At 40.0% G+C, this 26593-nt stretch overlaps 2 protein-coding genes across 3 annotated transcripts; both read right to left on the bottom strand.

The window, feature by feature from the left end:
* Positions 1-2068: 2068 nt before the first annotated feature.
* Positions 2069-12356, bottom strand: akt2l (v-akt murine thymoma viral oncogene homolog 2, like). Of its 2 annotated transcripts, none has more exons than XM_030792133.1 (14): positions 11860-12356; positions 10677-10830; positions 9923-10051; positions 9684-9795; positions 9331-9481; positions 8888-9019; positions 8537-8602; positions 8349-8417; positions 8133-8255; positions 7719-7847; positions 7297-7511; positions 4978-5065; positions 4578-4680; positions 2069-3903 (listed from the first exon to the last, which is right to left on the bottom strand). In XM_030792133.1, exons 2-14 carry the CDS (start codon positions 10720-10722, stop codon positions 3842-3844), a joined length of 1425 nt encoding a protein of 474 aa, XP_030647993.1. In that variant the 5' UTR covers positions 10723-10830; positions 11860-12356; the 3' UTR covers positions 2069-3841. The 2 variants fall into 2 exon arrangements, with proteins under 2 accessions (XP_030647993.1, XP_030647994.1); XM_030792134.1 differs by lacking the exon at positions 11860-12356 and adding an exon at positions 10934-11170.
* Positions 12357-14194: 1838 nt separating this feature from the next.
* vaspa (vasodilator stimulated phosphoprotein a) lies at positions 14195-26123 on the bottom strand. The gene is made up of 13 exons (XM_030792825.1): positions 26045-26123; positions 20887-21058; positions 19979-20153; positions 19654-19723; positions 18826-19126; positions 18406-18536; positions 17877-17925; positions 17643-17685; positions 17085-17127; positions 16893-16958; positions 15815-15881; positions 15224-15281; positions 14195-14614 (listed from the first exon to the last, which is right to left on the bottom strand). Exons 1-13 carry the CDS (start codon positions 26047-26049, stop codon positions 14577-14579), a joined length of 1218 nt encoding a protein of 405 aa, XP_030648685.1. The 5' UTR covers positions 26050-26123; the 3' UTR covers positions 14195-14576.
* Between the last annotated feature and the right edge of the window lie 470 nt (positions 26124-26593).

Here is a 26593-nt window from a genome sequence, read left to right as displayed (position 1 = left end):
TATTTTGTTGCTAGTATATGCAAGTGAGTCCTGGATTTTCAGGGACCGGGAAATGACACAGCCCATTATCCAGACCCTCTAACCGCGGGAAGGAGGTGTCACCCTTTATGTTGATGCAGACTTCACCTCTTCTCTAGTCTCCACATAATACCTGCAACATGCATCATTGCTGGTTCTGACAGCACATGTAAGTGTATTGCAGTGGCAAGTCTGCCCATTTTGATCTTACCCATTTATGAACAAGATGATAGTGAGTAGCTGAACTCCAGAGTCAAAATGGCCTGAGGGCAAAAGAAGGTATTTTGGCAGGAAATTGCAACAAAGTTGAGCAAACATGTTCCAGCAGAAATTTGAGATGGACAAAGTCGCTAGGAAATGGTCAACGCTGGAGGATGCCTATGAGAAAGCCAAGGATAACAAGAATGCCTCAACAGGGAAAGGGCCCATGAAGTTCCAATTCTACAAAGGAATGAATGAACTCATTGGGAGGGCGTGGGGGGGGGGATCATGACATTTATTTCCCTGTTGTAGGCGCTGCAAAGGGAGTAGTAGTTAGGTGCCCAGGGGTCATGTATCAAGGCACCTCTGCAACAGCAGCCCCCTTTGCAGGCCTCTCTGCAGATGAAGATCCAACTTTTGCATCCTCCAATTTTGCCGCTGTACCAGTGCTCAAGTCCCTCATCTTCGTCACTACCAGCCACTGACACCACCCTCGGTCTCAAGTGCAAAAGGAAGGCCCGAGAAGACAAAGCACGATTAATGGGTTTTCTCAGGGAGTGTGAGGAAGCAGCTCAACACAGGCAATGATGAAATCATGGGGCAAATAAAATCAATGCATGCCCTCTTTGAAAGGCTGATGCATATCAATAAACAGAATGCTTAGCCTATTAATCTGCAACACGTTGCTATGCAACACTTGCAACTTTAAAGTTGACTGAACTATTTTCTAGAGGGACTATTTTTCTCAGCGGAAGACACAAAACGGCAGTACAATCATTCAAATGAAATATTATGTGAAGTTTCTTTGATCATTGTGGCAAGTAACCATTTAATAAGTGGGATAACGTACGGTGTGCCGGTCATTATTGAAAAATAAATAAATAAAAATAAATAAATCCCTTCCGGACGACACACCTGTTCGTCCTAATGACCGGCGGGCTATACATGGTCCCTTACATAAAATTGTATATGTAACACATGGAATGATGCCACTGTTCATTAGCTATTTTATTTCATTTAGCATATCTCACCTTCAAGCACTCTAACTGCCAGCACTAAGTAAGGCATTTCAGCGACATGAAAATATTTAAACTCAACTGTTTATACCGGCGTAGAACACAAAGGCAGTGCATTTTTATAAAATTACAAATCATTACCCATTTCAACACTCCTTTGATTCCTTGTGGTTCTATCTAGCCATGGTATAACATCTATTCATCTATAAGTGTATTCAAAACCCAGGGATACTTCGATTTACTCTATACATACCCACAATGACCTGAAACATCTTCTCAAAATAACTTTGTTTAGGAGTTACAGGAAGGACACAGTCATGACTTGTCTGTGAAGACTTTTTGCCCTCACTTCACCAGTATCAAATCTGTGAAAAACACATCAGTCATATTCATCGTTTCAGTGTGGCTGTCTACAACTTCAAGTACTTACATATCCAGAGTGTATTTTACCAAAGTGCTTCATTCAGTGCAAGTTTAGTGAGCCGAGTGCTGCAACTTAGCATTAAGAATCTTTAAAACACGCAAAAAGGAATAACTGCGTGTCTTGTGACATTTAGCTGAATTGACAGGAAAATAAAAATCGCAACATTCTCCAAAAAGTGAAAATATGATCATTAAAATTCCAGCTTGCGTTCTTTCTTAGAATGTGAATTGACACCCCTCTTTTTTGATGTGTATGCAAAAGGTTTGGTGATGACTTTAATTTAAGTTTTTGGGTTGAGTTTTTCATAATCCCAGCAGAGAGAGAAAACATAATGCATTGCATTGTTGACGGTTTACGACACACAATTACGCAAATACAAAATCGAGGAAGGAAAGAAAAAACAACAAGGAGCTTTTATTTTATATATATTGTGTGAATTCTCTTAAGATGAGAGTCCTCAAATGTTGAAGGTAAAGTTGGGGAAGGGGAAGAAAGGCATCAAAGAATCAAAACGACTTTCCTCTCAGAACATTATAAAATATAGGAAAGTCCAGTTTAATTCAACATTAACAACAAAAAAGGCCAGGTTTACAGAAGCCAAAATCACATGTCAAATTTGTCAGCCAATGAACAGTCACGTTCCCTGCTCAAACCATTGGCTGTGTCACTTGCCCAATACAAGCTATTCATTTCTGCATGTGCTGAGGACTTCAGTACAGCTGGTTCTCAGTCAATAGTATTTTCAACTCGGTTTCCTTCTGAACATCAAACATGTAGTGTTGGCTGGTACAATAAGACTGACATCAGCTAATTTCACAGACCACAGTGCAGTTTGCATTGCAGCTCTCTTGTGCTCATCTTTTTTTTTGTTTTTGTTTTGTTTTGCGTCCTCCGAGGGAGAAATGACCGGGTTGAGATGAACAAAAAAAATAATTGCTATTACAAGACTGGTTGCTTAACACGCTGCTGCTTTGTGATTTTCTTGTGATGTTCAAAATCATTACAGCTGCACCAAGTGATTATTCTTTTGTTGTCTTATCTCTTTACACCACTGACGAAAACGGAAAAACAATGAAAGGAACGAAAACACAAAATAACAAACAAACAAACAAACAAAAAAAAAAAAACGGCCAACAGCATCAGGGTTGATTTCTCCCCGCGTGCGTGTCCATATCTGAGTACAACTTTAAGGCTAAAAAACACTGTTCCTGTTTTATAATAAGGTTTAATATTCCTCCTTCCTGATTTATCAATGAAATGAAAAATGTCATAATAAAAGACATAAAAGGATGTCTGTGGTCACACAAACGCATGCTGGGATTTTTTTTTTTTTTTTTTTTTTCATTACATTCATTTTTGCTTCCCCTGGATTCCTGCTTCACAACCTCTTTCAATGTGTGAGGGAAAGGAAAAACAACGGGAGAGAGAGATGTTCACCTGACATTTTTTTTCTCTCCAGATTCCCCAGGGGGGAGAACTACTTTACAATGATTGGTAACAGTTTAAAAAAAAAAATCCAATAAGAACACTTGAATTAAATTTTTTTTTAAAAATAATAATAATCACAGAGCTATGGCTTCTGTAAAACCATAAAAACAGTAAAGAATGGAAAAACAATATATATATATTTTCTTTTCAAAAAAAAAAAAAAATTGTGTTTCTTTTTTTTTTGTTTGTTTGTTTTTGACAGACAGGCAGTAAAGGTATATTCCTTTTGTGTTGCCATGACAGAATGAGCTCAGGCTTAAGTGATTAATACAGCATGTCTTTTTTTTTTTTTTCTTTCTTTGTTTTCTTTTTTTTTTTTTTTTCCTTTTACATGTCCGGCAGAGCCCTTGTGGATCTGGGTAGGCGTTTGACATTGCATTGACAAGTTGAGGTGCAGCGGTTCAGTACGCGCTGTTTTTTTTCGTATGTCTGAGAAATCAGAACATCAAGGGCACTGTGATGATAACCAGCAAAGCCAGCACTTGTCGGTTGTTACGTCGGTGTGTGGTGTTCCCTGACTCTCGTTATGTTGATTGTGCATCTCTTTAGAGCTGGTGTTTTGTCTGCATCCCACACACACACACGCACATGCACACACACACACATACATACATACATACATACACACACACACACACACACACACACACATACAATGTGGATGCATAGAGCTGTGCGTGAGTGAGGAACAGTATCACTCGCGTACGTAAGAGAACTGAGGAAAGTGATCAGATTCCTCACAGTCCAGACTACCATCTGTGAACCAAACACAGGAAGAGGACACAACAGTGTTAATTACGCTGTACGCATTATGCCTAATGTAAGACAAATCCCTCTATACTTCAGTGATGACAATACAGTGCTGGACATGACAATACAATATTTTTCCTATACATTATAAGAAACTGATGAATATAAAATGAATTTCTGCCTCGACAGTGAAGCGTCTACTGATGTGATCAAATGAAAACGCAAAAGCCAGAAGGTGTGGCCTAAGAAGATGACTTAACGGGACGTCACTCATTTCTAAAAGCTTTATCGACTGGCTTCCATTCAGAGAGTGTATCCGTTTGAAGTACTCCTAAGGGAACACAATGTTAACTGGCCATCTCAAACAACATGTGGCTTGACTCATGACTAATCCTAACTCAGTGAGGTTATTAAAATATAACAAACCACTGTGAGACTGAAAGGACAGCGTCATTAGTCACATTACAATACTACAGCTCAGCTGTACAACTGTTTATCTTCAATGTTGGCAAGAGACCAGGAATGGCTGACACATCGAAAAATGTAGCTAGAAAGTACTGAAGCCATCTACAAATACATGTTAAAAATAAAAAGAGAGAACGAGAGAGAGCGAGAGAGAGAGAGAGAGAGAGAGAGAGAGAGAGAGAGAGAAAGAGAGAGGAAGGACAGTGAGAACTCACATTTGTCTGGTGGTGTGATCGTGATGGTCTGTGCTGTGAACTCGTCGTCAAAGTAACGGGTGTCTGTCTCTGACGTAACCTGGGGCTGAAAAGGCGGGGTCAACTGGAGAGAGAGACAAAACAATCAAGTGGTTATCACTGTTTGGATTTGATGATCGAACAATTTATACCACTGTCTCATATCCTTTGAGTGGAGGACAAAAAAAAAAAAAAAATGAAAACACAGAAGTATTTCACCACACATACTCACGTTTCCTGCTTGCCTCGGACCAGCGGCGAAAAAGCATTTCGCCATTTACAACCTTTCTTTACGACATAACCGTCAAAACATTCCGTAAATGTTTAACAACGGGACCAAGAAAAACCTCACGGCGGTGTTGAACATTTACAGTTTTCGCACCTTCTTTTGCACGACATCCTGCCAGTTGATGTTGGTGAAAAACTTGTGGGCCTTTACGTCTTTGGCATCGTCGGGACCTCCTCCCAATCTGTAAACACATGAATACATCAGCACCGAACACACGCGACGTCTCAGGAAAAACAGCAACAATTAGCGTTAAGCGGCTCCAGTACCTAGAACCTGAAGGTACAATATGACAAATAAGGGCATGTACAATGCTTTGCTTTCTCCATTTTGGAATAGTTCCAAATTCTGATTTCCATCTGTTCCTGGGTTTCTACAGCTCCAGCGATGCCTAAGAGACGGTGCCGAAAATGGCCGTCTGCTTTACGGCGACTGTTTGGGGCTTTCTTGCCTGGCCCTTTGGGCTTTGCTCTTCTCTAAGTGGGAAACTTTTACTTGTTCCCACTGGTCATCATGAACAAGTTCCACAGCTTGTGTCTCACATCAGTGTCCACTGGGTAAGATCATTTTTTGCAAGAACACAGTGTCACCGACACACATCAACGGCCGGTGCATATTTGTGCAACCAGATCATGTGAAAGTTTTGATCCCTTGATCGTCTGTCTGTCTGTCTGTCTGACACTGGGGGTAGGTTAAGCAAAACGTCCAAAAAACCGACTGAGGGGAAAAACTCATTCAGCCAAAACAAACAAGAGAGAAAAACTCAAGCAAACCTGGTCACATGGCTTTGTTTTGACTTGCCAACAACACGGCAGTGCATTCCTTCCTGGGTTGTTAAGGTCATGTGCGCGATGATGCAAACAGAATTTTAATTTTATAGATGTAATTATAATTTTATGTTTGTTACATCTTCACACATCTGGGAATACTGCCCAATCTCTTCCAGATCTTCATAAATGAGTGCAAACTGGAATGTGCTACTACCACAAATGTCTGAAATCCTTTAAACTGCTAAAGAAAGTTGGCGAGAACACACTTTTCAGTTTGACTTTTCCTCAGAATTTCACAATTCGCTTCTTCCTAAACTCATCGTTTTAATTACACCAATTTCTAAACTGTAATTTCCCTATTCTGTTCATTTTATTATATTCTACAGGGTTCCTACAGCTTAATGCAAGTTAGATTTAAGACTTTTAATGCCACCTGGAATGACATTTAAGACTAACTTTGCAACAGCTAAAATATGAATAAAGTGTATCCTTCATATTTCAGCTTAAAATATTAGTATGTTTTGTGTGGTGCGACTGATGTGCATAGGCTCTTAACAGACAAAAACTTGAGGAACAAAATCTTTTTTTCCCGCGTGCGGTCGGATTCTCATTCCCGTCTTAATGGCTTGATACCATCCAGAAAAGATAACCTCCCTCTCATTGATAAAAACAGCAGAAATGGACCAATTCATGACCGTCTCTCCTCGGAAAAACAGAACGTCTTCGAAAATGAGTTGTCGTCAATCAGTCAATCTTTTATACGACTTTATCAATCTGAGAAATACTGCGACATTGTTGAAATGTTATAATGGCGATTCAAAATATACAACATTCATATTATTCAAGGTCTAGACACATCACTGAGCGGCCCAAAGGCATTCTGTGCATTCTTACACCTCTGTGTGCAAATGATAAGCCTGCTAGTTTACAGTGGAGCACATTTGAGATCAGGTCAATAGTATCAGTTCATACAGGCTGTAGCTATGGTTACTGTACGAAAAATACTTGAAATACAAATCATGAATTTGATTTCTAATGTTATGCAAATAACGATTTGATCATATTGGTAATACCTGACTAATTCAGAACGTGATATGTGTATCTTGTCCTCTAAAGGAAACAGATATTCATTTCATTTGTAGGCAAATGGACAACGTGGCTGTACCAACGCGTCCCTTTAATATAAAGTTTGTTAAGGGTTGTTGCCTGGTACCGATTTCAGCCATGCATGGTTGAATAGTCAATTTCCAGTGAATTTGCACTTCCCCACGTCATGTCGTCGCAAGCTAGCAGACAGTGCATCTGCTCTGAGCATCCAGGCCACAAACAAAATATGTCTGTTGTTCATTCCGCTATCCTGATCTACATGCCGTTAATGCAAGAGGCATTCGCTAAAGTATTTAAAAAATAGATGTTGCCAATTATTTTGAGATTTTAAATCGTAATTTCAGAAAAAACAATGAATAAAATCCTACTTCCCATATCTCAGCATTTTTAAGACTTTTGAAAGATCTTAAAGACCTTTTAATACTAATTAAGGCCTTATTTTTAAATGAATGAATTTAAATGCCTTTCAAGACTTTTTAAGGATCCGCGGGAACCATGAACCTAACATAAAAATTAGGAGCAGTTGCAGTGATCTGACCTCTGCTTTGGGTCTTTCTTGAGCAGGCCGGCGAGAAGAGACTTAGCGTCAGGAGACAGGTTGCGAGGGAAGCGGATCTCCTCCATCAGAATAAGCTCAAAGAGTCGCTCGTGGTCCTGGTTATAGAAAGGCAAGCGTCCGCACATCATTTCATACATTACGACTCCCAGTCCCCACCAGTCCACCGCCCGGCCGTAGTCATTATCCTCCAGTACCTATGAAGACAGAGAAGAGATGAGCTGGTGAACCGAGGTTCTCACGACATGTTTGTTCAGGCCGGCACGTGAAAAACACAGAACTGCACAAATTATCAATGGTCAAAATGTAAATTCATAACATTCTATTTTCCACCCGCCGTTACTTTAAGTTTAAGTTGCAAACACTCCTCCCCGTGTTTTACGAGAGGAGCTTTCTGGCCGTACCTCCGGAGCGAGGTATTCAGGAGTGCCACAGAAGGTCTTCATGGTGGCCTCATTGGTGATGCCCTCTTTACACAAGCCAAAGTCAGTGATCTTAATGTGACCGTCTTTGTCCAGCATGAGGTTCTCCAGCTGACCGTCCCCACAAAGACACAGCAGCAAAACACAAACGACAGGATGAGCTCTTAATAATTTACATACGATAACACCATTCTGACTGATATGTCACATATGTTCACAAGTGTTAGTCTATCACCAATTTAATATGAGCTCATGAGCATTTTAAATAAAACAATTAGCTATCTGTCGGAATATTACACAAAGCTTTGTGTACATGTCTTGCTAAGACAGCATTTGGCCCTATAATTCTCAACTGAGGGCCGAATAAGACAGAAAACTCTGTCTACCCTCCCTCACCTTTAGGTCCCTGTAGACTACATTGCGAGAATGGAGGTACTCCAGTGCAGACACTATCTCCGCCCCATAAAAACGGGCTCTGTCTTCAGGGAATACACGGTCCCGGGACAGGTGGAAAAACAGCTAGAAAACACAGAGCGTCAGTGAATGTGTGAATACATAGAGCACCTAATTCACCTATCCTGTTATGGTTTTGACTGAGGTTCATACACTTACCTCTCCTCCATTGGCATACTCCATCACAAAACATAATCGATCAGGGGTTTGAAAGGCGTATTTAAGTGTCTGGAAAGGATTAAAAAAAACCCCCAAAAAACAGATCAATCTCTAGAGTATCTGAGGTGGACTATCTAACACTATTTGCCAGAATCGACACAAACGCTGCTTGACGAGGCAGGACTCACAGTGAGGAATGGATGCCTTGTGTTCTGCAGTACTCGACTCTCAGTCACAGTGTGAGCCACCTCATCCTACAGACAAACCACAAAAAATAAAAAAAACAGTTTATGGTTATCACAAAGTATCAATCAAAATGTCATCGGTGAAATGTGCTCTGAGCGATGTATTCTGAACTTTATAAAAAAATGTACCAAATAAGAGTAAATAAACAATAAATAAAAAATAAAGAAATAAATGATATTACAAAGGCGCTCAAGTTACAGTGGAGAAAATTAGTTTATTCATCAAACAGGACACCGCCTTAAATACAAGCTTCCTATCAAGTTGGCGTAATAGAACTAGAACTTCTCCTCTACCTTAGCGATGATGACTTCTTTCCGCAAGATCTTCATGGCATAGTACATGCCAGTGGCCTTCTCTTTGACCAAAATCACCTTCCCGAAAGTGCCTTTCCCCAGCAGTTTCAGATAATCAAAGTCACTCATTGTCTGAAAGTGGAAAAAAAAAACAAAATGTTGCTGTGTTTCATCATAAAGTTACTTACATGAAAGCATGTGTCAGTTCATTTGCAAAACTTGCAGGGCATATTTCAAAGGCTAACTTAACTACATTAAACCGCCATTAGAACCATTAAATGAACGCTGAAAACACTATTTGAATCAACTTCATTTTCAGTTCAGCTTTCAGATTAAACTGTCATATAAGGAATTAACAGCAGATTCTAACTTGTGACTCTAACAATATGTTATACAGGTGTCAATCAGAAACAGGAATAAGGACAAATCCCCAGAAAACCAACCACTTTGGAGCGAGACTTGGCCATGGTGACCTCCATCTCTTCCATCCCAGTGCAGTTACTGGGAGAGCCATACTTTATGTCCATGGGCTCATCCTCTTCCTGTGTCTTAAGGCCACTGGCCACTGCTTGTATGGCAGAGATCCATTCTTCCCTACAATGAGAAATAAACATGTGGCTCACTTAAATAAATTAAAAAAAAAAAAAAAAATAGATCAGCAAATTAGTTTGACGGGTTATTTATCGAAAAAAAAGTCAACTTTTGGGATGCGTGTTTACGTGCGTGGGTTACACTTTCATCATGACACGACAGCGTCCGCGTCGTTCAGGTGTCGACGGCTTTAAAGTTCCCGTACCTCTCCTCTGGACTTTCCACGTGAAATGTGCGTTCGATGACAGTGGTCCACTGCAAGCAGCGAATGACGAAAGTGTTGGGCCGCGGTCGCTCCGTTTTCATGAGCTGACATTCTGCAAAAAAAAAATAATGCGTTCGGTATGGATACTGCTCCCTTTGCAACAGTGAGCACAGAACCACTGACAGGACAGCGCGAGCTTTTCGTCCGTTTATGGGACAATCAGATCTTATGTAACTCACCTGCCACAGAGAAGTTGTTTAGAGGGGGTAAGCTTTGGTCAGTCAACTCTGGTCGCTCTTTGTAGCCGATAAAAGAGCCGTCACTCTTTAAGATGAAGTACCTTGGCCTCCATGTCTTTATGTACTCTCCTAACAAACACAAAACAAACAAAAAAGTTACTTCATTATTATGAATATTGCTTTTGCACGAAAAGAGAAACAGTAAGTCCACATAAATTCTAAAATTTTTGAATAAAAATGAACTTTGGTACCGAATAATGTGACCGATAACAGTCTGATTAAGATGTTTACATGCTTCTGCAAAAATGGGAATTTCCCTATTAAACCCATTTACATGTATGTATGCGATAAATAGATTTGACAGAGTTATAAAAGGAAACAGGGTGGTTTCCCACTGAGACAATGGAAATGGAAAAAATTCGGTAAAGGAGCTTAATGTTCCAATATTCCAAAAATAATGCAGCATTCTCACAGTTTGCATTATTAAAATACATGCACACAACTTTTACAAACAACGCACAGTTTTCACATTCTGCTACCTAAAAAGGACTTCCAAAACACATTAAAGCAGTAGGTATTTCAACAATAAGCTCAAAGTTCACTGCACCTTCAACATGAACGATAAAACACTTTAATACGCAAGTAAAATTTGAATACTTAAAGCTATTGACTGACCAGTACAATAAGAAATGCAAATGTTACAAACCAATGTAAACAACATTTGTAAAGTAATACGCCTAATTCGCGAACACACCCCTCTTGTGAAGCCAGCCTTCCTTTACGATGCTGACTTCGTTCATTGTAGGAGTGGAGTCAAACGAACGGAGCTTTGACAGGCGTGCAGCTGGTGTAGGGCCAGGCCCACTTTGGGCAATGTCAGGTGAATGTTCAACACCTTCCCACTACACCTAAAAAAAAGAGAGATAAACAAAACATTGACCACACCACAAAAGAACAAGAGATTAGCCTTGTCTTCAAAGCAACATTCCACACCACCACTACATAACTTACTTATTCCTGTCTTTTCTACAAGTACCAAGGTTACTGTGTATATTGCTGAACACGATTGTCAAAGTCAAGCACCAAGACAGATGACAGTCTGCAGAAAACAGGATTTTCAAGGTAGCACTGATGTGTTCTTGAGAGGGAAAAATCCACCTACGAACAGTGCTAAGATCAGCATCCCTGTCTTTTATCCAGTCTTTCAGACACTGAAGGCGGGAGAAGACGCAACTCGATAACACATTTTAACAAGCAAATCACCTGTGTTTGAAGGGAAAAAAAAAAACTCCGCAAGTTGGTTGGTGTGCTAAGGGCGGGAGTGGTTAATAATTCCCGAAATTATAAACATTGACCGTCTAAGTGCATAAATGGTCCAACTTCGTAAACAATGTTGTTTGACACATGATTTGGATCAATAAACGTGCACTACATCAAAGGTTATTGCGGTTATTCAGTGAGCTCTCCAACTACACAATAAAACAGTAACGGAATTAAACAAACTAACATGCTCATAACTCAGTGTTAATGGCTACGAAACAGTAGATAACTAATACATACTGTTTTTGTTATATCATGGCATCGGTACAAACAGTAATATAATACTTGATACTATCTACTGATCTCTGACACTGCCAAATATACTAGCGGAAGAGATATTATGGCTCTGGTCAAAAACAAACTTGGCTTGCCACCTAATTTCACAAACCGTTTAATTATCCAAACAAATTTCCGCAAGAGGTGGATGAAGGCTAATACCTACCACATGTAAGAACAAAACACCTGACATAAGTAGTCACATTAGTCAAAATAATACAGTTGACATGTCACAACATGCTGGATAACTAGCTATAGCTCGCTAAATATCAATCTATCACCAACAGACATTTGACGTTGTAAATTAGCTAGGGATAATTTACAGCTAACTAGTTACTTACCTGGACAAAGTGGAAACTGTGGGATGAATTTTGACCTTCGTGCACGAGTTCAGAGGGTTTTATTTTCAACGCCTGAAAATATCATCCTTACCATGTAGATGAACCTGAGACAATTCCAAGGTTTTCCACGACGGGATCTAACAAGCTAGTACGTTAACGCTGATGCTGGCGTGCTTGCAAATCTAGCTAGCTAGCTAATCTAGCTTGTGCCTAAACGGCTAGCGATAGATATCCTAGTTAACAAAACATGATGTGTTTGGAAACGAGAGGCAAAATCTGGCTCATTAAAGTGAGCGCTAACACATCCTTGATGATACACTGCTACTGCAGTCCATTCATAACTTAAAAGATTTCTTCTGGTAACTGAGTCTACGGTGCCAAAATATTCCACTTAGCGTTAGCTAACTAATCCCTTCCCCAGTTGAAGTTGCTAACCAGTCATTGATGGGAAAGGCCCACCGCACTGTGAAGTTAGCCACTGTCAGTTCCTTTCAAAATGGCCGCCCGGGCTCCCTTCCCCTTGTCTCGCTATGCTATAGCACACACTTGCACTACTATGGTCAATACAATGCCGAAGGCGGATGTCTGAGCTACTGAATTGAAAAAAAAAAAAAAATGTTTTCCTTTACAACACCAATAGGGGACGTCGTGACATTCTTTAGGGAGCCCACAAACAATGTAAAGACGTTGGCGGTCGAAGAGTGTTCTATATATTTGATTTGTGGATAGAGAATTATGCCAGAATGACATACGCTTTTGTTGTACAGTCAACTTTTGTGTTTCTCTGTGTATGAAGAACAAAGGGTCTGAGTGATCTTAATCAGTCTAACAAATCGTCCCAAATTATTGGGTACGCATGCGAGAAAAAAGAAGATTTTCAGTTGACGTTACTGTATCACAGAAAAGGCGCTAAAGTATATGTCAAAGACATCTAGACTGAAATAGAAGATCAGTAAAGGACGTTTCCTGATTTCTTGCAAACAAGAATTTGAGAGTACACTGGAGGCTATACGACTGTATTTAAGCTCTGAGTTTATGTTATAGAAATTCTGAACTACGCACAAATTACTGGAATAATACATAAAATATGGTTATCATTTAATTCAAAACCATAAAATTCAAACGACATAAAACACCCCCCCCCCCCCTCTCACGCGCACACACACACACACACACACACACACGCTTTCCAGATACAGTTAATTTAAATTCTAACTAAAATCTTTTTGACCTATAACAAATTATTTCAAACTCTTGCAAAATTACAGTTTATTAGACTATAGAAATTAATATTAGCTCATAGGCATATATAATGATAATGATTATTCTGCATATACTAAACAAAGCACACAGACCCCAGAGTGATAAAGCAACTTTTACTTGAAAGGCATTCATAATCCAGTGTCAAATGAGTTTTCCTCAAGACAGTGCAAAAAATGGTGTCTTAAAAATCTCTTTTTCAAACTCATCTACTCAGAACAAAAACAATTAACAAAGTTCATCTTTTATTGGACAGATACTTGTGTTAAAACAAAGCATATTTATTAAAACACTTCATTTATTTTCCATTAAAACACCTGAAAGGCTAAGAGGAGGACATGTGCAGCAAAAACTTCAGTTATCTGAGCAGTACATCAAACACACAACCCACACCACTCAGTTCCTCTCTCTTTTATTTAAATAATTCTCTCTTATGTTGGCCTCTGCCTCCTTTGTATTCTCTCTTCATCGTGTCAGATTGTAAGAACAGGCCTTAATATTGAAACGAGAGTAATAAACATCACATCATGTATAACCCTAGATGCGATACTGAATTTTTCAGTAATCACCAGTTAGTCCCTGAGGTTAAAAGAGATGCCTTGCAAAAGTAATGTAAAAAAAAAAAAAAAATCAATGCAATGTAATGCATTGAAGAAATGTGAAAGACACTTTTTTCATTTTTTTCCCTTTAATATTTGGCTCAAAACTTCCATGGGCTTAGAGTTGGTGATTACGATGTTGATTGTAATGCGACACCGTTGTATTTTTCTGTTTACTCAGAGCCCTTTAATCCTATTTCAGAGAGTTGATTATGTGAACTGAAGTGGATCCAAGTTGAAGAGGAGCCGTTATATTTGGTGGGGTGTAAAACGACCCATCTTTTATATTTTACCTCAGAAGACCTTATATATTTTACCCCAGTAAACTTAATGTACTCACTAGCCTGTGCCCATAATTTGTTTCATCTTTCAGTACATTTCACATATACCTCAGCAGCAGAGAATACTGGACATATATGACAACACAACAGATATACTGGTTCGGCTGGGTATACCGTAAGTGTATGTTTTACCATGACAAAATATTTTAAAAAGCATTACACACCATTTGTCATGTTAAGCACTTTACAGTACTTTTCCATATGTGACTGTGATGAACAAAGAAGAGATAATAGAGACAGTGGATTTGGATGGATGGAAACTTTGACCTTCTGACAGTAAGGTGTAGGTAAGAGAGACCACATATGCATATCTCATTACAAGAAAAAGATCTGTGCGTGTGTGAATGTGTGTTTGTGGTAAAACTGTTTGGTGGGTTGGCCGATTGGTTGGGGGACAGGTGTTGAAGCTTGCGGAGCTCGGTGCTTATGTCTTTTGTACCATATCCAGCGTTGCTAGTGTCCCCTCCATAGAAATCCATTCATTTGCAAAAGCACAAGCTTCCTCGCAATAGGACAACTAGACAGAGCCTGTTTTCTGCAGCTCCTCAACGAAAGCTGTGAGAAAGAGAGTGAGAGACATGGTCATCTCAATTTGTCTCAGTGATATCTTGGGTTTTTTTTTTTTTCATGCTATATCTTAACAAGTCTTTTTGCACATACACAGTAGTTGAGAAAAGTGGTACGAAGCAAAGAGCAAAAACACATTTGCTGGAAAAAAAAAATTCAATCCGGAGACTGTTAATTGCTTTTCAACTGGTTGCTTAAAATTGTATATAATGCAAGAGAGTACCTAAGCATTCAATAAAGAGTGCATCAGTAAGCTAACTTCTCTGGTCTATTACATTTATGCACTCCAGTGCATCATATTATGTAAGCTAGAGAGATAATTATCTTGTAAACGTCACGCATGAACAGTGGGGTAATGTTTACGGTTTACACAAACATCACAAACCTCACACGAACTACGGTGCGCTCTCAGAGTCTGTACGGCTGGTTTTGAGTTACCAGTACAGCCTTACCCGCCATGCTGGGCTAATGAAGCGTGGCACATTTGTTTACGCAAAAAGAGGGAAAAGTATGAAGGGCACCTTTATTAACGGCAGATTACCGTGATACCTGTGATACTTAAAAAGCGCAGAGAGAAGCAGAGCTACATTCACCCACCTGCAATAATTTCATCTTTTACTTTCTGTAACTCTTTGCGTACCTCCTCCAGGATTTCCTAAAGAGAAATAAGAGAAACGTAACATGCATATATTGTAGAAGTCATGAGAACGCACTTGACAGCATCTGTTTTTCTAACCCAGCACCAATATGTTTCATATAACTTATCACAGGTTTGGGGATTAATGAAAAGAGCTGAACCTATTATGCTAGTCCTGAGCTTCCGGAGTTTAAACTAGGCCTGGAACCCAGAGATCCTGGTATTTTTCCCCTTGCTCTCTTGTTGTATCTGCCTACAAAGGCATATGAACTATTCATCTACCCAATAACAGTTCTTTAGAAAAGAGGAACAGCAGGAATTCTGAATGAAGTGGAATGTAAATGTAGTCCAATGGGTTATGTTTTTCAATGTTTTGCTTGTTTGTTACAGTTTCTCTAAGAATCAGTTAATCATGTCTGTTAATCATGTTGTCTATTATGAGTAAGCACAAGTACAGCACTAGCGCAACAGGTTAAAATTTTCCACTTATCACCAAACCTTTAATCAGCTGAATTTTGAATGTTAATGTCATCGACAGAGGGATCACTAACCTGTTTCATTTTCTCCAAATCAGCATCATTTGCTGCTGCATTACTGGAGCTGTTCACAGACTTCATCCTGTGTTGAGGGTAGGGTAGGGTAGTGGGGGGGGGGTTAGGGGCAGACAGCAGTTAGGATAATGAGAGCTCTGGCACTGTACCATGACTTACCCCACCACAGTAACAAACACAGCAGTCTCCACTGGAGACTGGCCTTATCAATGCTGAAACCATGGCAACACAGATGGCATTCAAAATCAGCAGCAGGCTGATGCAGGCCTTCAAAGTCCCCCTGCTGTGGGAAAAACTAACTGTTCTGCCTTACTCACGGTCAGAACTGCAGCTTAATGGCTGTGTCATTTTTTTTTTTTTTAGGTTTTTAATAGAACAGATTCAAGACATAAGAGGTTTCAGAAGACCGATACTAGACCATGGTTCCTCAAGTTCAAGTGTGAAAGTCCAGAGCTCTGCTAATTCTTGGCCCTGACTCATTATGAGAGGCTGATTTTTACTTTCGAAACAGTTATAAGTACAGCCAGTGATCTGATTGGCTGTACTCATTTCAGCTGATATGAAATCCAGTAGAACTCTGGACTTATAGGACCAGGTTTAAAGAGCCCTGTATTAGATTATGGTGGGCAAATATAAGCAAAAAGGAGCAGACAATGCTACAACATGAAAGAGGATACAAGTTTTGCCACGGTCATAAGGAGGAGAGCATAAGGCAGAGAAAGTGATCAAACAGACCACTTGAATCAAGTCAGACTCAGACAGCGTTGGCTATTGCGCAAACAGAAAAAAAAAGAAAAAAAAGGAGCTTTTGAGCGGCTGGACCAGCGGGATAGCACAACACTGAAAGATTTTAAAAAGTAATCTCTAGCGTTCAAAACATTCTGTTACGTACGCAATATTACGTGAATGCACGTCATAAGAGCTGCGAGAAAATGCTCGTAGTTTGACAAATTGCGTTGCGCGAAGGCCCGGCACCTTGAGCAAGAGAGAGGGCTGTAAAGATGTATGAGTGCACAGGATGCTGGAGTGAGAGCTGAAACGCGTACACACATTTCCCGCTGTAAGGGATTAAAAATACCTGGACACGGGAGCTGATTTTGTAGGGGAAGAACTGGCCTCTGGGGTTTTAGGACCAGAGTTAGCCCTGTTTGGGACAGGCAACACTATTTTTCAGTCTGGGTCCCTTCTCTCAAAAAGAGAAGGATAAAGATACAAAGTAGAAGACTGTGGACTGGTAGAACATAAAGGAGGGTAGGAGATCAAATCTTACCTTGGCATGGTAGAGGACTTCTCCCAAGGTTTCTTGGGAGGATCTAGGGTAAAACAGGTAATATCTAATTTATTTAAGGTCACAAACATATGATTATTTGTTTAATAAAAAGATAGTTTAAGGCCGTGTGCTGAAAGGTTACACTTCATCTCTCAGGGTTATATGTAAAGCCAGTAGATTTTTCAAGCGTTACACTTGTGACACAACGAGCGTGAAACTCAGAACATCACGAAGATCTTGAGGAACGATTCTTGCCGATGACTGCGGTGTCGTTCATTTTCAACGCACACTTGAACGCACTTCTAGTGCATAACTTGAGCTACCTTAAAGCCTGTTCTGAAAGTCTAGAATACTTCTGCTTTTCATTCCAAATGAACATTGTGTGGTGTCTGTGGTCGAAAGGTTAAAAAAAAAAAAAAAACAGACTGTGTTTATGAGGGGAGGGCAAACACCAGCAGTAGAGTTGCTGCAGGTGTGTATTTAAAAGGCCTAGCTATTGTGCTTGGGCGCTATCATCATGTACATTAGATAATGGTGGGTGGTGGTAGATATACTTACCACTTTGGGCTGTGGATTTTGGACCTGATGATTCTGACTCATCCTGTAAACACATACAAAACAACGGGTAAAACATTAACTTGGGCCGAGTAATTGTATTAACATAATGTCAGCAGAGGAAAATATCTAACATAAAACAGCGTTGTTGTGAGACTGGGTGAAGCTGTATGAACTTAGGTCGCTCTCTGATTTGAGACAGGTTTGTAAAGCACCGTGTAAACTGGATAAACGTACCTTATTGGACTCTTCCTTTTTAGGCGCGGGAGCATCTGCCGCTTTTCGCCTACAAAATAGAATAAAGCATTTTACGCACGGACAACGTTACCTTTAATTCTTTAATTTCATTTCCATAATAGGGAAATTAAAGTCTCTCATTAGCTAATTAGTGACATGATACACTGTTTAAGGATGAAGAGGAAGCTGAGATGCACTATGATTACATTTCGAGTAAACGACACGTACGTCCGTGTAACTTAAAAGTCAAACAATATTGAGAGAGACCCAGGCAAAACTGAAGTTTGAGATTTAACTGAATAAAACATGCCTCACATTTGTCATCTGGTCATATTTTAGAATAGTTTAGTCTTTGTAGAAACATCCAGTCTGGATAATTACACATCACTTGTCAATGAAATCCGTGCTCAGATGATAAGTTTAGGTTGTTTTGGTGATATAAACTGTTCAGGTAGTTTTGGTGATATAAACTGTTCAGGTAGTTTTGGTGATATAAACTGCTCAGGTAGTTTTGGTGATATAAACTGACCGTTTAGCAAGCAGGGCACTCATTTCTCCCATCAGGCCTCCTCCTCCACCTCCTCCGCCACCGCCTCCACCACCACCACCTGAGGAACCGCCTCCTGCTTTCGCTGGAGGAGCATCACCACCAGAGTCATCCTAACGTATGAAAAAAAAAAAAAGAAGAGGCAAACCGTTTACGACTCACATCAGACAATAATCCGCCCATGCTGGCATCGTCTGGATTAAAATCTTAATTAGTTGCGAGACTTGATCGTGACTTAAAATATTTACTTAAAGATCTTTGAAAGTGAGCTGACTCTTTTTCTTTCCAGGTAAGTTATAGACTATGTGGTGGGCTCCTGGACACATTAAGCATAATCATATCAGATTTCACAGCTAATGGAGTCTCTCCACAGTTTAGTGAGCTCTTTTCCCTTTCTGTTACCTTGGCCACTTTACGTAGCTTAGCCCCAGCAAGGGCTGCAGCCAGGCCTCCGCCCGCTCCGCCACCGCCGCCTCCACCGCCTGAGGGTGGAGGAGGACCAGGAGCAGGGGGAGGAGGTGGTCCAGGAGCAGGGGGAGGAGGGGGTCCAGGAGGTGGTGGAGGCCCTGGTGGGGGCGGGGGGCCACCAGCAGGTGCAGGAGGTGGGGCAGGTGGTGCAGCAGGGGGAGCAGCAGGGGGGGCCGCGGCGGCGGCCGCCGCCTGCCTCTCCCTCTCCAGACGCTCACGCTCTAGCTGCTCCTGCCTAAAATGGACACACGTGTTGGTTTTTACTCTGAGCATCAACACAGCAATGTATGGGTAAAGGAAAGATTAACACCTTTAGCACTTGTTTTAGATGTGAGTTTGCACTTTGGGAAAGTGAACAGCGTATGAAAAAAGTCTTTTATCAATTTAAAGCTTGCTAAGAAATTTTTTTAGCTAGAGAGGACCTGTCAGTTAAACTGAACTCTTCACACTACCTCTGATATACTGAAGCATTTGGTGTGAGTTTATTCTTTTGTCCAAAACCTATGATTATGATCAGCGAATGTTCAAAGTGTTTGTTTTGCACCAAACATTGTGCACATCTTTTTGTGTTTGTTCGTTTATTGTAGATCTGATTTGTTTATCGGATTATTATTAATGTGTCCAATTAGGTTTGATCGTGACTGTTTTGAGCATTAGAATCAACTAGTGTTTAAGCAGGAGTACACAGAGTGATAACTAATGCTTTGTTAGCTCTTGTTTTGACCGCGTGTTAAACTTAGTGGTTCACTAAGACTGTCCTACCTCCTCTGCTGCTCAAGCTCCTCTGGACTCGGTCCATTCTGGGGGGGCCGGGGAGGAGGGGGCAGTTGACCTAACAGAGAACGTTACATCTGAATCAGTCTTTACTTAATTCAAGTAGGTTACTATCGCTTAGGTCATAAATCGGTTCATCCTGGATGGTATACTCATACATTACATAAACTGGAGTCCACTCCAAATTGTGGTACAAGAAATCAGCATATGACAGAGAGAGAGAGAGAGAGAGAGAGAGAGAGAGAGAGAGACAGACAGACAGATAGATGGGGGGAGAAAAAGAAAGAGAGGCAGAGAATTTGATTAGTCCTACCTGAGTCTGCACTGAGCATTTCTAAAGCATGCATCATGCCATTGGCAAAGAGTGCAGCTTCATCCTTACTGCTGAAGTTAAGACCCCACACCTGTCTAGCATCCCTCCACTGGTGAAAACTGGGTGTGGCCTGATTGTACTTTATGCCCTTTACAAGTGGACAGTTGATGACAACCTAGAACCATCATAAGCCCAAAAAAACATTTGTGAGCATTTGTATGAATTTATGATATATGTCAATACATACACGACTGCAGGTGTGAGATCACTGATATTTTCAGTTTTGTTCACACAAAGATTCTAATAAAGTACATAGTGTATTGTTACAGTCTACCACAAGCCCTCACTGACAGCAGATCCAAATTCAAACAAAAAAGTGACAACATAGAGAAAGAAACACCGTACTGAACAACCGTTTCCAGTCCGGTGGTCAATTCCATGACTCATAACATATATTATATTATATTATATTGTAGAATAGTATATTATAGATTTATTTACAGACAAGTAAGCATGTCTTTGTGTTTAACCAGCACTCTTCCTGTTGCTCAGCCAGCTGACAGTGCGAGACATAAAGGAAGTAAAAATGTCTAGGTGCAGAAACCCAGCACGCTGTCTCGCCAAGCTCAGTTCTTAAAGACAGGGCACATTAACCACGAATCTGAGTGTGGCACACTGCTCTGCATCCTCCTCTTCACACACACACACACAGTGTAAAAGATTCCACACTTAGCACAGGAGTCTCTCTGTTTCTTGGTCTATGGCACCTCATACAATCTCTCACGTGGCATATGGTTACTTTGCTTTGTGCGAAGATCTTTTTTTTTTTTTTTTTCGTTTTCTGATCTCTGTTGCTGTATCAGCCACTGTGCTTTTTTTTTTCGGGGCGGGAAATCTCGCGCCCGTACCTGCTGATCCGCCTGCAGCTTGCGGCCCACCACTCTGAAGGTATTGTTGGCGGTATTGTGATAGATCTGAACTCTGCTGAACGTTTGGTTCCCCGTGCCAGCTGGTACCCAGCGTTTATTGGCATCGTCGTACATCATGACCGTGGCCCGGGCATGGCAGATACTCGTCTCACTGAGGAGAGAAACAAAGTCAGACCATTTCACATTAGCTGTTTCGCATAACAAATAAAGACACACCGAGTCTCTATAAGTGAATAAAATATACTCGTAACAACACTGTAGGAACATGACAACTTAAGTTCATTCATTGTATACACTTCATTGTGCTTTATTGCCTGTAAACCAGACATCATTTTCCATTAAAACGTTCTTGAATTAACAAGCTAAAAATGAGCTGAAACCAACTTTAAAATGTTACAATATATTTTTTTTTTTTGCAAGAGTTGCCAAATATGAGTGTTATGAAACAGTGCTTGAGGTCATATGCAAGACTACACATTTTCAGATTTAAAAAAAAAAAGTCCTTAATTGAACGCTTTAATGTCTCACCTTAAGGTCTGAGTGAACACTCAGAGATCTTTTTATATGAGGGGGGGGGGGCAAAAAACCCCCAAAGTGTTCAGATAGGTGACACAACAGGTGCTGCTCGCATTTACACGTTATGTCATTGTGAAGCAACAAAGGCAGAGCCAAAAAACAGGAAGGAGATCTGTTGTTCTGGTTTTGTGACAATGTGACTGATGGTTAACACACCTCTACAAAACAGGCACTTTTTACAACATGATGAAAGAAGCAAGCCTTTGTGAGCTCATTGGGTACTGCTATAGTGCTATAAAACCCTGCTTCTAAATTCATGACATGAGTTACATTCACATCTTTCTCACTACAACTTCACCTGAAGTAAGTAAGACCAGTAACAGAACAGTAGCACATCTAGACAAATTGTGCCTCAAAAATGCTTTCTAACATACAGAAATGGAACTCTTTTGAGCGTTTCTCACCAAACTTCAAATGAACTCAACATGAGCTAAGAAGATATTTTGACCTAAGTAACACCAGCAACAGAATGCTCACACATGTAGACGAACTGGGCTTACAAAAATACTTTCTAACACGCAGAAATGGCACTCTTTTGTCTGTGTTCCAAAAAGCAGAAATAATGCAGAATTACTGTTTGTACAAGGAGAGGATGTGGGAACCTCTTCCTCCTGCAAGGGCTTTCAAGTGCAACGAATGATACAATCACATCCAATGACAGGGCATCTTACCCCCAGCTTTCTCACAGAACTACCTAATAAGGGTTGAACATTCATCCTGTGCTATCATTCACACACATACCCATAAACAGTGAAGCAAATGTTCTCATGATAAGAATATAGAAATGCATGAAGGGTGCCTGGGTTTATATGCGTGTAGATGTCACACATATGTTTTCAGAGTGTGATGTGCTACTGAGTCCACGTGTTGATGTGCAAAATTAACTTGCACCCCCCCCATGCAAAACACACAAATACATATACATTTGTACATTCATAATGATATATTTATAATTATTCCATTGTTTAAAACCTACCATGAGAAAAATTAATATGCTCCATTTAACAAATTTATTCACGAACCCTTAATGATCCCATCACCTCTGCAAACATCAATGTTGTTCAAAATGCATTTATTTGTAAACTATCAACATTGAATGAATCTACGGACCTTAATCCAATGAATAAATTAAGTGGAGCTTAAGAGGAACTAAAGTAAATGACAGCCCAGATGGCCACAGCTGATAAGGAGAGGTGATTGTCACCACAGCCCACAATAGCAGAGTTTAAACTTGACAAAATTAACAGGAAACTGTGGCCATTGCTGGCTACTCTGTCTCAGCATGGTTCCATAAACAATTGCTCTTAATGTTAACCCGCTAAAGCGGCTCTCACATACCTCTGTCCAAAAAAACCCAAAACAAAACAAAACCCAAAAAACAAACAAACAAACAAACAAACAAAAAAAAAAACCAGGTCACCTATTCACTTCTATTCCTCTGTCCTTGAATTTTATCCAATCAACCCATATCATAACTTACTGATGTTTCTTCTCCAAATCGTAAATTTCAAAGTTAATCTTAAGTTAACTTATTTTCATTCCTCTCCTACTAAGTCGGCAAGTGACAGGTCAGTCTGTTTCTTTTTTTGTTTCCTGGGTTTAGCTTTTTCATTGGGCCGTTATTTTTCTCTCTTCGGTGGCACCTCTCTGTGTCTTCTTCTTCGTTTTGTCAATCTGGGACTGGTTTGTTTACAGAACACAATGTGCCTGTTCTATCTCAGCACTCAACCCATACTCCAGATGAAGTGTCAGATCTGCTTGGGTTCCGTGCAGGAGAACAAACAGGAACCGAGGCGCTATTTGCGACTTTCTGTGAATTACAATCATTCCGGGAATGGGGTTACTCTTTCTGAGGAAATGTTATCAAAATGATGAAACAATAATCGAACTCTGCTTTTGATTACCGGGTACCATGGTTATCATCAAGAGTTGTTAAGACAACTGAACTAGGACAAATTCATTTACAACTGCATTACAGAAATGGGATGCATGTGCGTTGAACTTGGGCGCAAGCCAGAGCACTGTGCAGAAACATAATACCAGTTTCAGTGCAGTAGGGTTTTGAAACATCTCAATTGGCATGATTGAAACTGTACTTCTGGTTGTCTGAATGGGCAATAAAAGAGAACAAGTCACTGTAGCACATCCTCTAAAGTAAAACAGCAGACGTTGAAAACCCACCAGAGAGGTTATAATGTATGCTTCACCCTGACTCATATGTAGTTCTGAAGAGGAAGTTCCTGTTCTCACAAAGAGGGGGAAATGGGAATCTGAATAAGATTATGATAAGTGATAAGTTCAAACCATACAAGTTCACCTTCAGTCCTTTGTACCCCTGTTTCTAATGAGACTCAGTACAAGGGACACACTTGTCTCTTTCCTCACAACCAAAGGTGTGTATAGATTGAGAGAATGCACAAACACACACACACACACACACACTCCATTATAACAGAGAACAGTGAAGCCCAATGGGGTATACTTCATAAGTGCGAACCAAAATGAAGAGAGGAAAAATGACCAGAACATTTCTGCTCTTTTATCTATTGTGTATTCGAATGTGAGGTAGTGGTCTAACAAAAAACGTGTTGAGATATGAAACCACGCTGGGTGATGAACCAGTTCTTATAAAGATGCAGATCGAAAAACCTCAGCCACATAGCGCACTAAAAATGGCTTCATTTCTAAAAACTCAGATACAAGACAATTGATATTTCAGCAGAAGACACAAAAATACCTTCCTGCTGCATTTAATCTTGAACACAGACGCCTTCCAGCTCACAGCTCAACAATGGCTGAGAAATATGAGTCACACTCTTCATACATGTGGCAGACTTGTAAACTTAAATTCCCAGGTTATATATATATATAGTTGTTGTTGTTTTTAAGATTGTGATATAATGCAGCTGGCAAATAATTTCACAAATAGTGTTCTGTTCATAACCAACTTGTTAATCAATGCAGCTCTCTAATGTTTCATGCCAGACTATACACTGATGTTCATTAATTGTCATGTTCAGTTTTCCATGCTACATATCACATGTATTAGGAAACCATGAAAGTATTGCGTGCGGTATCTTACATATCTACTCACATATCAATTAATGAGTAAGAAAGAAAGAAATAACGAAATAAAAAGCGTACTGTGTCTATTTGAACAAGTTTCCACCAAGGAGCTAAAGGTTATGGACTCAGTGCACGTGTTAAAAGCCAGAGAACATTTGCATTCCAATCAGAGTGCTCAGATACACACATTTTGTCTTATTAGCTAACATCATTGAAATCCACTAGCAATGAATCTAACTCGATCTTAGTGTAGCCAAAGCCCCGTATGAAAATAAACATACAGTAGGAAACGGTAACAGCACAGAACAGTAAGAGTCCAACACTCATCATTACAAAAGCATGCAAAGAAAAATAATGAAACTGAATCCCCAAACATTAAAAATAATGATGGTTGTTGATGATATTATGGTAGCCTCCTTGCTACAATGTACAAGGGTACATTTTCACACTTCCTCATTAAAAAACATGGTTACACCAAATGTGCATCGGATATTGGTGTCTTCAAGGAAAACAGATGTCATTTGCTGTCAAGGGATTTGAGGGACCATGCCTTCTGACACTAAATGTCTTCTAGTAACAGTGTTCTTCTTTTATGGGAAACACAGTCACGCAAAGTACACGGAAACTCAAACAGTGCATGCAGCAGAGAAAGAAGTTCATTGTTTCAGCATTTCCCCCAAATGAACCCAACCTTAAAAAAAAAAAAAAAAAAAGCATATTGCACATAGAGGATATGGAGGTTACTGACGTGCAACAATTTTGGAAAGGAAGTACTGTTAGTTTATCTGTGGTTGTCTCTGAGTGTCTTAAAAGCAAAGGCCCAAAAAATCAGGGCGACGCGTGGTAAGGTGTTTTATTTGTTTTTTTCCCCCAATTCTTCTTCTAATGTTGGTCTCTAGGCTCATGAAGGCTGGAGCATAAATCGCCCTGTGGTCTGGATTACTGTCAAGTGGATATGAGTGGTAGGAAAAGGGTTCACAGCTACTGCAGCTACTTGAGGTTATCAGTTATAACAAAAAGTGGATATGATCGGATTTTTCAAAGGGGTCAAACTAAGAACATGCAACTGAAACACATTAGGAACTGATTCATTCAAAGACGCCCGCATGAAAGATCTAAATCCAAAACACAGTAAACGCTTAAGTTTCATTATCTTCTCCAGGGACGTATGCTGGTAGCTCGCACATTCAAATTCTTAACGTACGTTTTTTACTTTCTCTCGCAGTAAAAGTCGGCCACAGGTGAGGGGGATTTGTCACAAGAGAAGAAACGTTTCGAAAAAGGGATTTCACGCAGATATAGTGTTTTGAAAGCCTCGTGCTACGAGTATTTTATAAGCGCACACATACACGGTAACACCTTTCTCAGCTAAGCACTTTCTACTTTTACTTATTCGCTGAATCAAGTTTTGCCAGCAGACGCGTAAGTAACACATTGCAAAAATATTGCCATGTGTGCTCAAGTACGCACGAAACAAAATGCTGTAAATCCTTACCTCATTGTTGGACAGGAGCGAAAATATCCCTTCGCAATGTCAAATCAGAGACCGGTTAGTAGATACATCTGAAAAGTTGTAGGGTAGCAATATGCATAAATCTACCCTTTCTGAGTTCAGAGTATGTGCTATCCAACCACAACCAAAATGCAATTTCCTGGTTTGAGAAGGAAGGATGGGTTGTGTAGACAGAGCTTATCGGGTAATATTTTTCACACGAATCACAGTGCACTTATTAATCATTTAACCCTTATAAAAACCTAATATCTAACACGGATTATGAAGATTAGACGTAACGGAAACATGTACACTCAAAGATTAACAGCATTGAGCGGTAACGGTTTGAATAACTTTTACCTGGAGTGCGATTTCACTGTGTAATGTGTTTATACAGATAAAGAGGAGATATTTGGTGTGATATCTGTGTATTGCTAGGTGTGGGGAACGTGCTTAATTTGCAAGTATATCTGTAATGTTTGTGCCTTAGTAAACTAAATAACAATAGCTTGTTACTCTGAACACTGTACTACCGTTCTGATTTAAAAGGTA

Source organism: Chanos chanos, chromosome 15 (assembly GCF_902362185.1).
Source record: "Chanos chanos chromosome 15, fChaCha1.1, whole genome shotgun sequence".
NCBI lineage: Eukaryota > Metazoa > Chordata > Actinopteri > Gonorynchiformes > Chanidae > Chanos > Chanos chanos.
This window is presented reverse-complemented; position numbering and strand designations above follow the sequence as displayed.

Excerpts from the sequence above, each read along its gene's own strand:
- akt2l (XM_030792133.1), bottom strand. The coding sequence starts at position 10,722 with ATGAACGAAGTCAGCATCGTAAAGGAAGGCTGGCTTCACAAGAGGG. Across the intron at positions 10,052-10,676 it reads AGGCTGGCTTCACAAGAGGG|GAGAGTACATAAAGACATGG; the intron begins GTGTGTTCGCGA and ends TGTGTTTGTTAG. Across the intron at positions 7,848-8,132 it reads TAGTCTACAGGGACCTAAAG|CTGGAGAACCTCATGCTGGA; the intron begins GTGAGGGAGGGT and ends GGGGACGGTCAG.
- vaspa (XM_030792825.1), bottom strand. Across the intron at positions 17,926-18,405 it reads AGTGCCCTGCTTGCTAAACG|GCGAAAAGCGGCAGATGCTC; the intron begins GTCAGTTTATAT and ends TCTATTTTGTAG. Across the intron at positions 17,686-17,876 it reads AAAAGGAAGAGTCCAATAAG|GATGAGTCAGAATCATCAGG; the intron begins GTACGTTTATCC and ends ATGTGTTTACAG.